At 41.4% G+C, this 14700-nt stretch overlaps 1 protein-coding gene across 2 annotated transcripts in view; it reads right to left on the minus strand.

Moving 5' to 3' along the window:
- Positions 1–227: 227 nt before the first annotated feature.
- lysmd4 (LysM, putative peptidoglycan-binding, domain containing 4) overlaps positions 228–14700 on the minus strand; it is a 47814-nt gene continuing 33341 nt past the window's right edge. Inside the window, exons 3-4 of one of the 2 annotated variants that reach the window (XM_078241506.1) lie at positions 13550–13751; positions 228–1489 (exon numbers count right to left, since the gene is read on the minus strand). In XM_078241506.1, the coding sequence (XP_078097632.1) occupies positions 1446–1489; positions 13550–13751 (246 nt within the window). In that variant the 3' untranslated portion in view covers positions 228–1445. Of the gene's footprint in view, positions 1490–10034; positions 13752–14700 lie in introns of those variants that run through there. The other variant, XM_078241505.1, reaches the window with a different exon arrangement.

Genomic DNA, 14700 nt, shown 5'->3' on the forward strand with positions numbered 1-14700 from the left:
TGTTTTTGCATATGTTCAGCGTATATGTCAACCTCCCTTTACAACCACGACTCTCTATGCTTGTAATGGTATCCAGCCTCAATCTCCCACTCTACAAATGCATGTTTTACTGACTGCTACCTTATAACAGGGCATAGGGGAATCAAGCAGATGAAATGGATGATGCATAGGGAGTTTAAGACAAGGCTGATGACGATGAATTGATAGGTTTTAAAATATTTTGATTGTGATTATCTTTGCACAGCTAATTTATTCAATAACAGCGTCACTTTAACATATGTTAGGTTTTTTGTTCACTTTTCAAAATGGCAACCACCCATACTGACAGTACTCAGAATATACATTGATTCCAGTTGTTGAAAGGATTTTTCTAGGTTTCAAAAGTTGGCTTATGTCTACAGTAAAATAACTACTTAACTGTCCATGGTCAAAGGCGCAGGCAAGTTTTTTTATTCATTCATTGGACATGGGTGTCACCGGCTGGCCGGCATTTATTGTCCATCCCCGTTTGCCCTTGGAGGGTAGTTGAGAGTCAACCACATTGCTGTGGCTCTGGAGTCACATGTAGGCCAGACCAGCTAAGGATAGCAGATTTCCTTCCCTAAAGGACATTCGTGAACCAGATGGGTTTTTCCTTCAATGAAGGATCTTTTTATGGCCATCAGTAGATTCTGAATTCCAGCTTTTTAAAAATGAATTCAAATTCCACCATCTGCCGTGGCAGGATTTGAACCCAGGTCCCCAGAACACTAGCTGAGTTTCTGGATTAATAGTCTAGCAATAATGCCACTAGGCCATCACCTCCCCTACAGTTAATATTTACCATAGATTATACAGACTGCAATAATGTGTGTGTTTTTGTATGCATAAGATTTGGTAACACAAGTCATTTACAAGCATATTTTTGCATTATCAATAATTTTAATATGATATTTAAATTAATTTGCATTTTGAAGGAGATTTAAAAGATATTGGTCAAAGCTTATTCTCTGTTACTTTAATTATAATTATGATCTGTGTCTATCAGGATATTAGTTCTGTGGTTATAAAGAGCTCTGTGTGCACAGTGACTCTTCACTGTTTACTTTCCCACAGGTAACCCTCACTCAGTAGGTTGAAAACATACAGATAGTCAGTTTTTTTGTGTGGGTTTATTTTGGGAATGAGTGTACATACTCCTCCCTCTTTTTTTTTTTAAAAAGGGATTTTATTTTTTTCATTTACTCAAGAGGTTTTCCTGCCTCATTCATCAACTGGTAACCAAGTGACCCAGAGTTAGAGCAAGGGAGAGGAACTCTTGGTGAGTCGTGTCTGCTGCATATATAAAATAAAAACAGAAAATGCTGGATAAACCCAGCAGGTCTGGCAGCCGCTATGGGGAGAACAGAGTTATTGTTTCACGTCCAAAAGGCTCTTCTACAGAACTGTCTCCCTTGTGACTGTCTTCACCGCAGAAGACACAAGTTCCATACCAGAAACAGACAATAACCTAGGGGTAAAAGGAATGAGAAAAATGGGAAATTAGTATCAGCAAAAATAAAGTATTGGAGAAACTTGAGGCAAAATCCGACAAATGGATTAAAGTACTTCTCACAGTCAGGACATTTAAACAGTCTCTTATCAGTATGAACAAGGTGGTGTGTCAGTAGGTTGAATGAACGGGTAAATCCTGCTGCTACTTCATCGCTGTGCTAAAGTTCAAACAGCTTGGTATGGCTCCTACTCCAACCAAGACCGCAAGAAACTACAAAGCGTTGTGAACGTAGCCCAGTCCATCATGCAAACCAACCTCCCATCCATCGACTCCACCTACACTTTCCGCTTCCAGGGAAAAGCAGGACCCATGCCCCCGGACATACTCTCTTCCACCTTCTTCCGTTGTGAAAAAGATATAGAAGTCTGAAAACATACCAACCGACTCAAGAACAGCTTCTCCCCTTCTGCCATCAGACTTTTGAATGGATCTATCACATATTAAGCTGATCTTTCTCTACACCCTACTACAACTGTAATACTATATTCTTCACCCTCTTCTTTCCTTCTCCCCTATCTACCCTATGAATGGTGTGTTTTGTCTGTATAGTGCACAAGAAACAATACTTTTCACTGTACCCCAATACATGTGACAATAATAAATCAAATCAAAGTCTACCCAGCACATTCAGGGTATGCAAGTACAGGGGGAACATCCTGTTCATGATACCCGAGCGTGTGGAGATTGCGCTTTTTGATGTTACTTTTTTTGGGTGGTTATTTACTTTGCTTCTGGTTAATGGATCGCTTTGCGTTGAAGTGGCAAGAAGGAGAATCAAGTGCAAAAATCAAATGCAAAGGAAGTAGTAGGAGCCAGAAAGAGAAAAATTGGTAGTGAGGGCAGAGTGGTGAGAGTTGGGAGCTGGATTATTTTGTTATTAAACAGCAGAGCATTGTGTGTAATTTGCAATGAGGTGATAGCAAAAACATTATAAAACTCCCCGTTCCTCTCACATGGCAAACATTCCTGTTATGTCCACTGTGCTCGACAGCTTTCAAATCTCATGGAAACCCTGAAAACAGAGGACAGATCCAACCAGAAATCTCATCGTCAGTAATGTAGCACAAGTATTTAATTTCTTTTTTGCCATTTAAAGTTGATGAGAGTTCTATTAATATATGAATGATTATTTAAGCATTTTCTGCAATTGATGAAATATTTGACATGTATTAATTGTCTTTAATCTTATTCATGGGGTCAAAGTTCATGAGGCCTACTGGAGGAGGAAAAGGCCACTCATGTGGCCCACTCACTAGCCTAGGTTGCCCATCACTAGCTTACACTCTCGGGTTTCAAAAGTGATAGCTGCCAACATAGATGCTCCAAAATCTTAGATTCAGGAACAACTCCACTAGATTGGAATATGGCAAAATTACAACAGTAGTTGCAAAAAGGAGAGAGAATGCAGTGAACTACAGGCCAGTTAGCCTATCAGTTATTGGGAAAATGCTGGAATCTATTATTAAGGAAGTCTTAACAATACATTTAGAAAAGCATAGAAAAGATTATAACAAGTCAATATGGTTTTACTGAAGGGAAATCCTGTTTGACAAATTTATTCGAGTTTTTTGAAGGACATAACTAGTAGGATAGATAAAGGAGAACAAGTAGATGTCATATACATGGATTTTGAAAAGACATTTGATAAGGTGTGGCACAAAAGGTTTCTAGGCAAAATAAAGGCTCAAGGAGTTGTGGGGCGACACGGTAGCAGTGGTTAGCACTGCTGCTTCACAGCTCCAGGGACCTGGGTTCGATTCCCAGCTTGGGTCACTGTCTGTGTGGAGTCTGCACATTCTCCTCGTGTCTGCGTGGGTTTCCTCCGGGTGCTCCGGTTTCCTCCCACAGTCCAAAGATGTGTGGGTTAGGTTGATTGGCCATGCTAAAAAAAAAATTGCCTTAGTGTCCTGAGATGTGTAGGTTAGGGGGATTAGTGGATAAATATGTAGGGATATGTGGGTAGGGCCTGGGTGGGATTGTGGTCGGTGCAGACTCAATGGGCCGAATGGCCTCTTTCTGTACTGTAGGGTTTCTATGATTTCTATTAGCATGGATAGATGATTGGTTACCCAATAGAAAAAAGTGTGTGTGCATAAATAGAGCTTTCTTCAAGTTGTGAGGCAGTGAATAGTGGAGTGCCGTAAGGATCAGTGCTGAGGCCTCAGCTATTTACAATCTATATTGTCTTAGAGGAGGAGATAGAGGCATGTATCTAAGTTTTCTGATGATACCAAACTAGATGGAAAGGTAAGCTGTGGGGAGGGCACAAAGGCTGCAAAGAGATATAGATAATGAATGGGCAACAAAATAGAAGATGGAGTATAAGATTTTGGTCTCCATATTTAAGAAATGATTTATTTATTAGTGTCACAATTAGGCTTACATTAACAATGAAGTTATTGTGAAAATCCCCTCGTCGCCACACTCCGGCACCTGTTCGGGTACACCGAGGGCGAATTTAGCATGGCCAATGCACTTAACCTTAGCATGTCTTTCGCACTGTGGGATGAAGTTATCCAATTTGGTCAAAATAAAATATTAAAATATTTAACAGATGAGAAACTTGTAAGTGTTGACGATCGAAGAGACTTGGGTGCAGGGAACACAGGGTTAGCAAGCAGTACAGCAAGCAATTAGGAAGGCAAATTGTGTTGGCCTTGACTACAAGGGGATTGGAGTACGAGAATAAAGAAGTCTGGCTCCAGTAAAGATCTGGAGTACAGTGTGCAGTTTTTGGTCTCCACATTTAAGAAATGATTTATTTGTGAGACAAGTAGACTTACAGTAACACTGCAATGTAGTTACTGTGAAAATCCCCTAGACTCTCCGGCGTCTGTTCCGGTACACTGAGGGAGAATTTAGCATTGCCAATGTACCTAACCAGCACATCTTTCGCATTGTGGGAGGAAACTGGAGCACCCGGAGGAAACCTATGCAGACACAGGGAGCACATGCAGACTCCGCACAGACAGTGACCCAAGCCAGGAATCGAACTGGGTCCCTGAGGCTGTGAGGCAGCAGTGCTAACCACTGTGCCACCGTGCTGCTCAAACTTGCATTGGAGGTGGTACAGTGAAGGTTCACTAGATTGGTTGCTGGGATGAGGGGATTGTCATACAATGGGAGGCTGAGTAAATTGGACTTGTATTCTCTGGAGTTTAGAAGAATTTGAGGCAATCTCATTGAAAACTACAAAATTCTAAAGGAGCTTGATAGGGTAGATTTTGGGAGATTGTCTTCCTGGGTCAAGGAATCTAAACCGTGAGGGCACAGTCACAGGATAAGGGGCTGATAATTTAGGACTGAGATGAGAAGAAATTTTTTCAGTTAAAGGCTTGTGAATCTTTGAAATTTTTGGGATAGACTGATTTTTGGTCTCAAGGATATGGGACAAGGGCGTGAAAATGGAGTTGAAGCCCGAGATCAGCCATGATCGTATTGAAGGCACAGCAGGCTCAATGGGCTGAGTGGTCTGCCCCTGGGAGGCAGATCTTAGTCTAGCTCCTCCCCACAATAGTTCACAGTGATGCAAATTCTCCACAGCTATCTGGATCTCTTCCATCGAAGAAACTGCTAACAGAACTCTCTGAACTGGCTTCTCCCACAAAGGCCTAAGAAACAGATCCCAAAGTAAATGACTTTCGAGCAACATCTCATTTAAAAACAACTATTTGAGTTGGGGCTCTTTTCTCTTGGAAAGGACAAACTGAGAGAAACATCTTCAAAATGGTGAAGGGGTTTCTTGGCGTAAAGAGAGATTTCCACTTGAGAAGGGATTTCAAAACTAGAGTCATAAATAAGAAGATAGATCCAATAAGGAATTCATAGAATCATGGAATTTCACAGTGCAGAAGGAGGCCATTGAGTCTGCACCAACTTCTGACAGAGCACCTTACCCAGGTCCTATCCCCGTAACTCCATGTATTTACCCCACTAAACCCCCTACACATATTGGGACATTAAGGGGAAATTTAGCATGACCAATCTGAACTCCATATCTTTGGACTGTGGGAGGAAACTGGAGCACTTGGAAGAACCCCACGCAGACACAGGGAGAACATGTAAACTCCACACAGACACCCAAGGGCAGAATAGAAGCTGGTTCTCTGGTGCTGTGAGGCAGCAGTGCTAACCACTGTGCCACCGTGCCGCTCAATTCAGGAGAAGCCTCATCAGTAAAAGCAGCATTAAATACGTGGCATTCATTACCACATGGGAGTGACTGAGGTGGATAGCATTGATGTATTTAAAGGGAAGCTGGATAAATACATCAGGAAAATAGGATTTAAAAAAATGAGGAAAGACAAGTTTAGGCCAGATTTCAGAGTCTTCCCCGCACAAAGTGATTAACATGAGGAATGGACATGAAGATAAAAATCTTTGAATTATTTAATAGATAAGGTGGATGCTGTGATGGAGCAGGGCAAAATGTGGATCAGTTCTGGATGAAATGGGCTGAAAGGCTTCCTTAAACCATTTCAAACATGCAAATAATTTAAAACATAAACACAACAAAAAAAAACACTAAAGCTCTCCATTTCCTGTTTTTCTTCCCTTCAATTCTGCATTTGGGGTAGCACAGTGGCAGAGTGGTTAGCACTGCTGTCTCACAGTGCCAGGGACCCGGGTTCAATTCTGGCCTCAAGTCAGTGTGTGAAGTTTGCACATTCTCCCCGTGTCTGTGTAGGTTTCTTCCGGGTGCACCGGTTTCCTCCCACAGTCCAAAGATGTGCGGGTATGATGGATTAGCCATGCTAAATTGTCCCTTAGTGTCAGGGGAACCAAGTAGGATTGTGGTCAGTGTGTGGCCTTCTTCTGCACTGTAGGATTCTATGTGTTGTGAAATAATTGACAAGCAGTTGATTGGGGCAGCACAGGGGGCTAGCACTAACAGTGCCAGGGACCCGGGTTCAATTCTGGCATCGGGTCACTGTCTGTGTGGACTTTGCACATTCTCCTCGTATCTGTGTGGGTTTCCTCCGGGTGCTCTGGTTTCCTCCCACACGCCAAAGATGCGCAGGTTAGGTGGGATTAGCAGGGTAAATGTGTGAGGTTACAGGGAGGGTCTGGGTGGGATTGTTGTTGGTGCAGGCTCGATGGGCCGAATGGCGTGATTCTGCGTGGTAGGGATTCTATGATTAATCAATACCATTTGAGCCATCACAGGTCTACAAAGGTAAAGACTACACTTGCTCTGTTTTCATTTGTTAATCACAATGTTCCTAAAAAAAACTACTTAGTTCACTAAAAATCTCATTAAGAGTCCATGGTCAATACTTCAAACCATTATTAGTTTGCATATTACATGCCAGTCATCACTGTCCACAGAACCATATTAACTGGTCTTGCGTCAAAACTCACCACCAGATGGAGCTGGAATCATCCAGACAAATGGCTTCACAACCGTCTGCCACTTTCACTCATTAAAGTTGTAACGTTCTGGGGCCATTTTCATCAAAGGTAGCACTGCATTGCCGAACAGTACCATTTAAAAAAGTATCTTAGAACATGCTGGTAAAATAAAAACATCCTGGCGGGTAATAGTGTTCTTAAAACAAGCCTCTTAGGGAGTGTGTTGCAAAAAACACACACCATAAAACTCTCAGGGTGAAATTCCTCTCTTTACTAATTATCGTGTAAAACACAGCCTCACGCCAAACATTCTACCATTTACAGCACAGGAATTTCACTTTTTAAACTATAAAAGAAATGGCCAAATAATCTCAAGAGACATTGCAAACGTACAATACCAATCAGGCATGAAACGTGGGGAATTTCCAAAGGCACGACCTGTTTTGTGTTTAAAACATTTCAATTCCAAACTTAAAAGTGTCTGTAATATCATAGAATCCATACAGTGCAGAAGGAGGCCATTCGGCCCATCGAGTCTGCACCGAGCATAATCCCACCCAGGCCCTATTCCCGCAACCCCTCATATTTATCCTGCTAATCCCCCCTGACACTACGGCCAATTTAGCATGGCCAATCAAGCTAACCCACACACCTTTGGACTGTGGGAGGAAACCGGGGCACCCGGAGGAAACCCACGCAGACACGGGGAGAATGTGAAAACTCCACAGTGACGCAAGGCCAGAATTGAATCTGGGTCCCTGGCCCTGTGAGGCAGTAGCACTAACCACTGTGCCACCCCAAAATGTTGTGTGTTAACATGGAAAAAGTGGAGCAGAGATGATAGGTTGCTGAGTCTGACCTCATGACAGTGGTAATCCCACAACAATAGAGGATGCCACTTTTCCCAGTGCATAACTAACCTGAGGCGTGTTAATTGGTACAGGGCAATTCTCTGCCAAGTATTTTGAACGATGCATTGCGGTGCTGTTAGAGTGCAGCTGGTAACACCACACCCAGTCAATGGCTTTGCCTCACCAGCAACAGTCCAATAAAAATATCAGGTAGATTTCCGGAGTGCTTGGGGAAAGTGGTGGATGAGGGCTAGGACTCGTTAGCACAGCGACCGCTCAGCTACAAGCAGAAAATGTGCACCTAAGGCAGTTCAAAGGCTCTGTACTGTCACAACAATGGACTAAGGGAAATTGGTCCATAGGAAGGGTGGGAGGGGGCAGTGGAGGGTGGCGGAGGGTTGTTCTGTGGGGGTCTCGAAGAGCAGTTCTGCTCCTCTCCATATTGCACAAATAAATGAAGCGTCACCTTCTTTAATTGGACTGCCATCTGAAACAGCAGACAAGGCAGGACATGCACTCCACACGGTACTGGCCTTAAGAATGGCAATTGGCATCCTGTGTACATTGTAGAATCTCGATTTACACATTGATATTCCATGAGCCCCATCAAAGATACAGATGGGATTCATACTGTTTCTGCTGGGCAGGAGAAGTCTCAAAAGCTTCAACTAAGCAAAATTGAAAAAATACATATCATATCCTTTGGGTTTCATTCACTTTCAGCTTCCAAATGTTGCTTGACTTTTCCCTGTAAGTTGTGTTCTGGAACTAACATGTATAATGGAACATATATTTATACTGTTCAAAGTGCAAAAGCGTCATGGACATGTAAATGTATTCATTGGCTAGAGCTTTTCTTTTTCACTGTTAGGGGAGACCCATTCACCCCTACCTTACAGATCTGCTATGCAAGTGTTGCCAAAATAGGTTACACAGCCTAGGGAGTCCCTTTTTGAAATGGGGAAGCATTGGGCTCCAAAGAGTTCTGCCAAGACTCAGTGGAAAAGAAGCCAGGAGAGGAGCATTGTCATAGTAATTTATTGGAGGCAGCACAAAAAAAAAACCTAGCGAGTAATGTTTGGCTTTTTAAGATGCTGCTGTCCTTTTACATCCTGCAGCAACATCATCCATATTAAATGATGTCTCAGTCAGGCATCTCAAACACCTGGAGCACACACACATTATTTTAAAATGAGCCTGTCCTGGTAATTATGTTTAGTTTTCATTATTCAAGATGGGCATGAAATAGTTTGCCCCAGTTTGAGTGGGCACTGCACCCGATTGGAAAATGAGGCTAACACGTCTACCAAGAGGAATGACACATCACGACAGAGGATAGCCTTTTCTTCCAGGAGATATCCTATGACTATTCTTTCAGTGTGAGATTAGCAACAACTTGAATGCTTTAAGGCAAAGCATTTTGGCAGGCAAACTATGTGGCTTTTTTAGCTGAGTCATACGGACTCAAAATGTTAACTCTGCTTCTCTCTCACACAGGTGCTGCCAGACCTGCTGAGTCAATCCAGCATTTTGCTTTCATTGTCAAATTAATATTCACTTGTATGACGCAGTGCTCCTGGGTGCAATTGTGGCATATGCTGGGAGTGTGTTGATTTACCCATTTGGCCATATAGATGCAAGCTTTGACTGACTTTCCCTTCAGGAACGCTGCCTTTGTAGAGCTGCTGTGCCAGTCAGGCTGCTCAGTTCTCCACCTCTCCAGAAATGAAGCCCAATTGTGCAGCATGGAGGTCAAATAAGAGACAGAAAAGCCAGGGTTCTTTGCACCACTGGGAGGGTTATGGATCAGAGTTGCAGGGACCTGCAGCTAGACACAGATCCTGTTCTCACTGGGGAGATGCAGATGTACAAAGATCTGACTTTCTCTTTCTGCCAGTATAAGGATAGCGGCTCCTGCTGTGGCTGAAGTGGTAAATACATCACCTCACGTGAAATTTTCCAAATCAAATTCAAGATGAGTCGATTATCCTTTGGCCAGAAACAAAATAATGCAGTACAGAAAATTAATTAACTGTCCAAGCACTTGATGTTTTGATCACGGCATCGTATAAATATCTATTTTCACATTATAGCTGAATCACAACAAGTAGGAAGGTCCCTGCCTGATCCTTGATAAGTGCTAAATGAACCAATCTCACTTTGGATGGGAGAGAGTGCTTTAAGAGGGAGTTGAGAGGATGGGGGGTGAAATACGTGCTCCCAATCAACAATTATTCCAAAAGCTAGGAAGAAAAGTATTAAAAATCAACACAAATCAAGTGCTCAGCACCCAGGAAGACATATTAACATTTTATTTTTTTTCAAACAAAGGTACACTTTACCTGTAAGGTTATTTGGGAACTGATTTAACAATGTAATGTCAACAATAAATGTTTGTTGTCGAAAACCTCTTCCTTGATAATCCGAGCCTAATTTTTTCCTCCAATTAAAATTGAATGAATTAGATAAAAGCCACCTAAATTTCAGCACGAGGTCATTTAGCCCATCATGCCTGGGTCAGTTCAATGCCAAAGTTATACAGTCTGATCTTGCATCCCTGTTGCATATCCTTTAATATTTCCCTTCAAGTGCCTCCCTTTTAAATGTCAGTTTAACTTTAATTGGTAATGCATTTCTGTCCAACAATCCATTGCATGTAAAAAAAAGTCCTTTAATCTTCCTTATTTCTCTCATACCAATTCCAAATTTATGTCCCCATTGTTGCTGATTCGCCAACCGTTGAAAATGAATATTTTAATATTTACCCCCTTGGATCTGTTAATAAATCTGAACACTTCTTTAATATCTCCTGTCGGCTTTCTCTTAGCTTTTCCGATGAAACTACCAAGTGAATCTTCATTGCAATCTTTCCACGGCTCCATAATCTTTTCTATAATCGGGTGCCCAAAATGGCACATTCAAACTGCGACCTAACTAAGGCTTGTACAGATTCATCACTATACCCTTGGATTTGTATTCAGCGCACCCGTTCACAGAAGCCAGAATCTCTGACTCATTTTAAATGTCTTGCTTTTTAGTGTTTCTAAGTGTGCACCAATCCTGCATTTAAAGGATTTGTTAACCTGAGCTCACTGAAGGTAAGTTTTCAATTTTGTTCCCCCCCTGCCCCCCAACTCCATATTTAATCATCATGAACTTAATTTTCCAAATGCTTCCTTAAGCTGCTTCTTACACTACAACAGTGATCGCATTCCTAAAGCATTGGTTTCAAAGCACTTCGGGATACCCTAAGGTTTTGAAAAGCATCATTACTTTTCCTTTATGCCCTCTTGCAGCATTGTGCATTTTTCTTTTGCAGCTTTTTACCCTCAGGGATTCACAATTATTGGCAAATTTTGAAATACCCACGGTCAAAACTTGTGTACATGGAGGGGGTCCCAAGACAAATCACTGAGGCACGCTGCCAATCCAATTACTCTTACTCGCTGCTTTCTAATCTGCAGCTACCTCTAAGTATGCCGCAACTTTATCCTTGATCACAGATCTTAAACTTTGTAACAGGGCTCTAATGTGGCACTCTATTAAAAAAATCCTAAGGCTAAAACGTACAGCCCCTTCTGCATTCTCTTTGCCCATATGCTTGGTAATTTCTAGGAAGAATTTGATTAATCTATTTATATTTTATGGTGACCATTTCAGATTAGTTCGTAACTTCCGTTATGATCACTGGCAGTTCTCCTCCTATTGACAGCAGGGCAATTGATCTGTTGTCACCTGGCCTGCTAAGTGGGTCCTTTGGCAAAATATCTTATTCCAAAGAACTGCTTTAAAAAAAATCATGTTCAGTGCAAAGGCTATTTAATTGCAAACCTCTGAACGATAGTCACCGGGGATTCATCGCCTCTCTGTATGAACAGGCTTAAAAAAATCACATGCATGCTGGTTGTCAAACTCATTTTATGGTTACAGATAAATAGATCTGAAAACACTGCAGGCCAAGTGATGTCAGCCTGCGTTCATTTGGACTATTATCATTTCTTTGCTTAATTAACATCTCCCAATTCTGTGACCAAAATGGACACAGCAAAGATCAGAAGTTTAGCACAAAAATAAATACACTCCTAGTGATTTAATACACACAAGTAACTTCCACGGAAAGCGTTGTACCATTCTGAAAGCTTCTGTGTCAGCAGAAGATAGCAGCAAGAGGTTTAAACTGGCAAAACGTCATAGAATGTAACGTATGTTTGGCTGCTTCAATAACTCGAAGGTAAAAAAATACTGTCTGAATCACATAGGTTTAATGCAAAAGCAATATTTTTAAATGTATAATGTGCAGATGTAGAAGGAAGAAAACATAGTAGGAAGACTATTCATCTACTTACAAAACAAAGATGCAGTGTTATGAAGTTATGTATGAGAATTTTTCCAAATGCCAATTTTCTTTCTTCATGCTCCAATTCTTACTGCCAATTATCTTAGGCATCAATTTTTGCATGCAGCCTTTTATTTTGGGAATACTTAAAAATTAGATTAATAGTTTGCTTCTTTCGCAACAGCACATGACAAATCATTTCTGCTTGGATCTCTGCAGTTCATACTCACACGATCCAGATTTAAAGTTATCAATCAATGGAAAACAGAAAACATGCATCATCTCTCCAAACAGAACGAACCCGAATCAAAAATCAATAGCCAGTATGACAAAATGAAGGCTTCACGTGATGCCAACTGAACATTAAGTCATGAACGTTGCGAACAACCTTTCTGGACGTGACTGGCACATGGAAGCGGAATAGTTACATACTAGTCAGCTAGCATCAATTTTCAAACACAACGTACTCAATCTAGAACTACTGTAAATCCAGCTCATGTCACTAAAAATATTTCAAGATTTAAACATTGAAAATTGTAGGTACAAAACTAGAGAGCTGCTATTATTTGGCACTGGGATCCAAAGTCTAAAATGTGTGACATTAACTTAATTCTGTGCTCATCCATTAAATACTTCCATAATAATTCTCCAGAGTACTAGCAGAGGCACAGCTGTCACTATCAATTGCACTTTGTTTTGATTAGTCCATGGTTTACAAGTGTTGAATTCAGCAAAAGTCATCAAATCTTCAGGGAAACAAAAAAAGAAATTGCTTGGCTACTCATGACAATCTGGTCACAAACTCTACCAGTAGGATTTTACAAAACTACCATGAGCAAATAAATGCCCTGTAGGGGTACCGCAAAGAATTGCTATTAGGAAATGATACGGAGATACAAACTTCAGTTTAGGACTTACACTGGACCTGTACAAACAGCTCCAGTGTCACAGTAAAGGTCTAACAATGGAATACACATCCCTGCACTGGTACAGGCATGCCACCTGTACTGATCCAAAACCAATGACTTCAAATGTTCCAGCCAGTAACTGTGTACAGTTATCACCGATGAAAAAAAAAGTTAATGTATAATTAAGTCCATCGCGTTCACCCATTTGAAAGTGTTTCAATTCTGGATTGCACTGTGGTTGAGAGAGTGCCATTTGTCCTTACTGTTGTGCCAGTCATTAGCGGAGCTGTTGGGTCCACAGCATTATCAGTCTCTTGAATTTTGAAGTACACCACATAGAATATTGGGACAATAATACCCACTAAAAGCATGATTACCACAGCATTCCACCACCGAATACCCCAGTCGGCACCATGATGTACATCCTTTGGAGATAACGGGTCCGGGTTAAATCCGTTGGGAGTTTGACAATAAACCACTTCTTCCAAGCGATCTTTACATTGATCTGTAGACTGAATGATTTTCTCAATATCCTTGTCAATTTCCTCAAAATATTCACTTAACTTACTCTCGGTTGCTCCTTGGTCCGCCGCAGCACAGCCGTCCACAAGTGGAGAGGTTCTGTTGTTTCTAGAGACAGCCTGTCGCCGTTTTGCCTCTTTGTGTCCTTCTGTCAATAAACTGTGCTTTTTCACAGGAATTTTTATTGTTTTTAAGGCAAAGAAGTCCTGCTCTCTAATGAGGTGGTTCACTCTTTTGAGGTCTGCAACCTAATTGCAAGCAAACAAAAGTTTCTGTTAATCCACTAGAGTATTTTTGGAAACCTAACTGCAATTTCTCAACACAAGGTTCGTAATTCTTTGAAAGCTTTTAGGACAGTAGTTTTTCCAGTTTGGAAGCTTTGCTTAGAAATGTAAAAATAAATCCTATTTGGCACATAAGCCTTTAAAATAGGAGAATTTTGTTTTTGCTTTGAAACTTTAATATAAAGTGGAAGAATAAAGTTAACCAGGACAAGACCCATCTAGCACAGGCAGGATAGAAACATAGAAAATAAATACAGGAGTAGGCCATTTGGCCCATCGAGCTTGCATCACCATTCAATATCATCATGGTTGGTCATGCACTTTCAGTATCTCCCTCCTGCTTTCTCTCCATACCCCTTGATCCCTTTAGCTGCAAGGGCCACGTCCAGCTCCCTCTTGAACATATCTAACCAACTGACCTCAACGGCTTTCTGTGGTAGAAAATTCCACAGGTTCACAACTCTCCGAGTGAAGGAGTTCTTCCTCATCTCAGTATTGAATGGCTCACCCTTTATTCTTAGACTGTGACCCCTAGTTCTGCACTTCCCCAACATCGGGAACATTCTTCCCGCATCTAGCCTGTCCAGTCTCATCAGGATTTTATATGTTTCTATGAGATTCCCTCTCATTCTTCTAAATTCCAGTGAGTACAAGCTCAGTCGATCCAGTCTCTCTTCATACGTTAGTCGTGCTATTTCAGGAATCAGGGATTTCCCACTGTACTAGAAGATTGGATTTAAATATGCAAATGTGTTTTTTTTAAACTGAAGCACTGGTGGACTCGGGTGCCCTGGCTGCAGAGTGATGGATAGGCTGGTTTTCAGAGAGTAGAGGTTGGGAGTCTGGTCGAGAAAACAGCAGAAAAGTCAAGTCTAAAGAGATTTCAAATGCACAGAAGAGGGTGCTACCAAAT

The sequence above is a fragment of the Mustelus asterias genome, chromosome 24, assembly GCF_964213995.1.
Source record: "Mustelus asterias chromosome 24, sMusAst1.hap1.1, whole genome shotgun sequence".
Classification (NCBI taxonomy): Eukaryota; Metazoa; Chordata; class Chondrichthyes; order Carcharhiniformes; family Triakidae; genus Mustelus; species Mustelus asterias.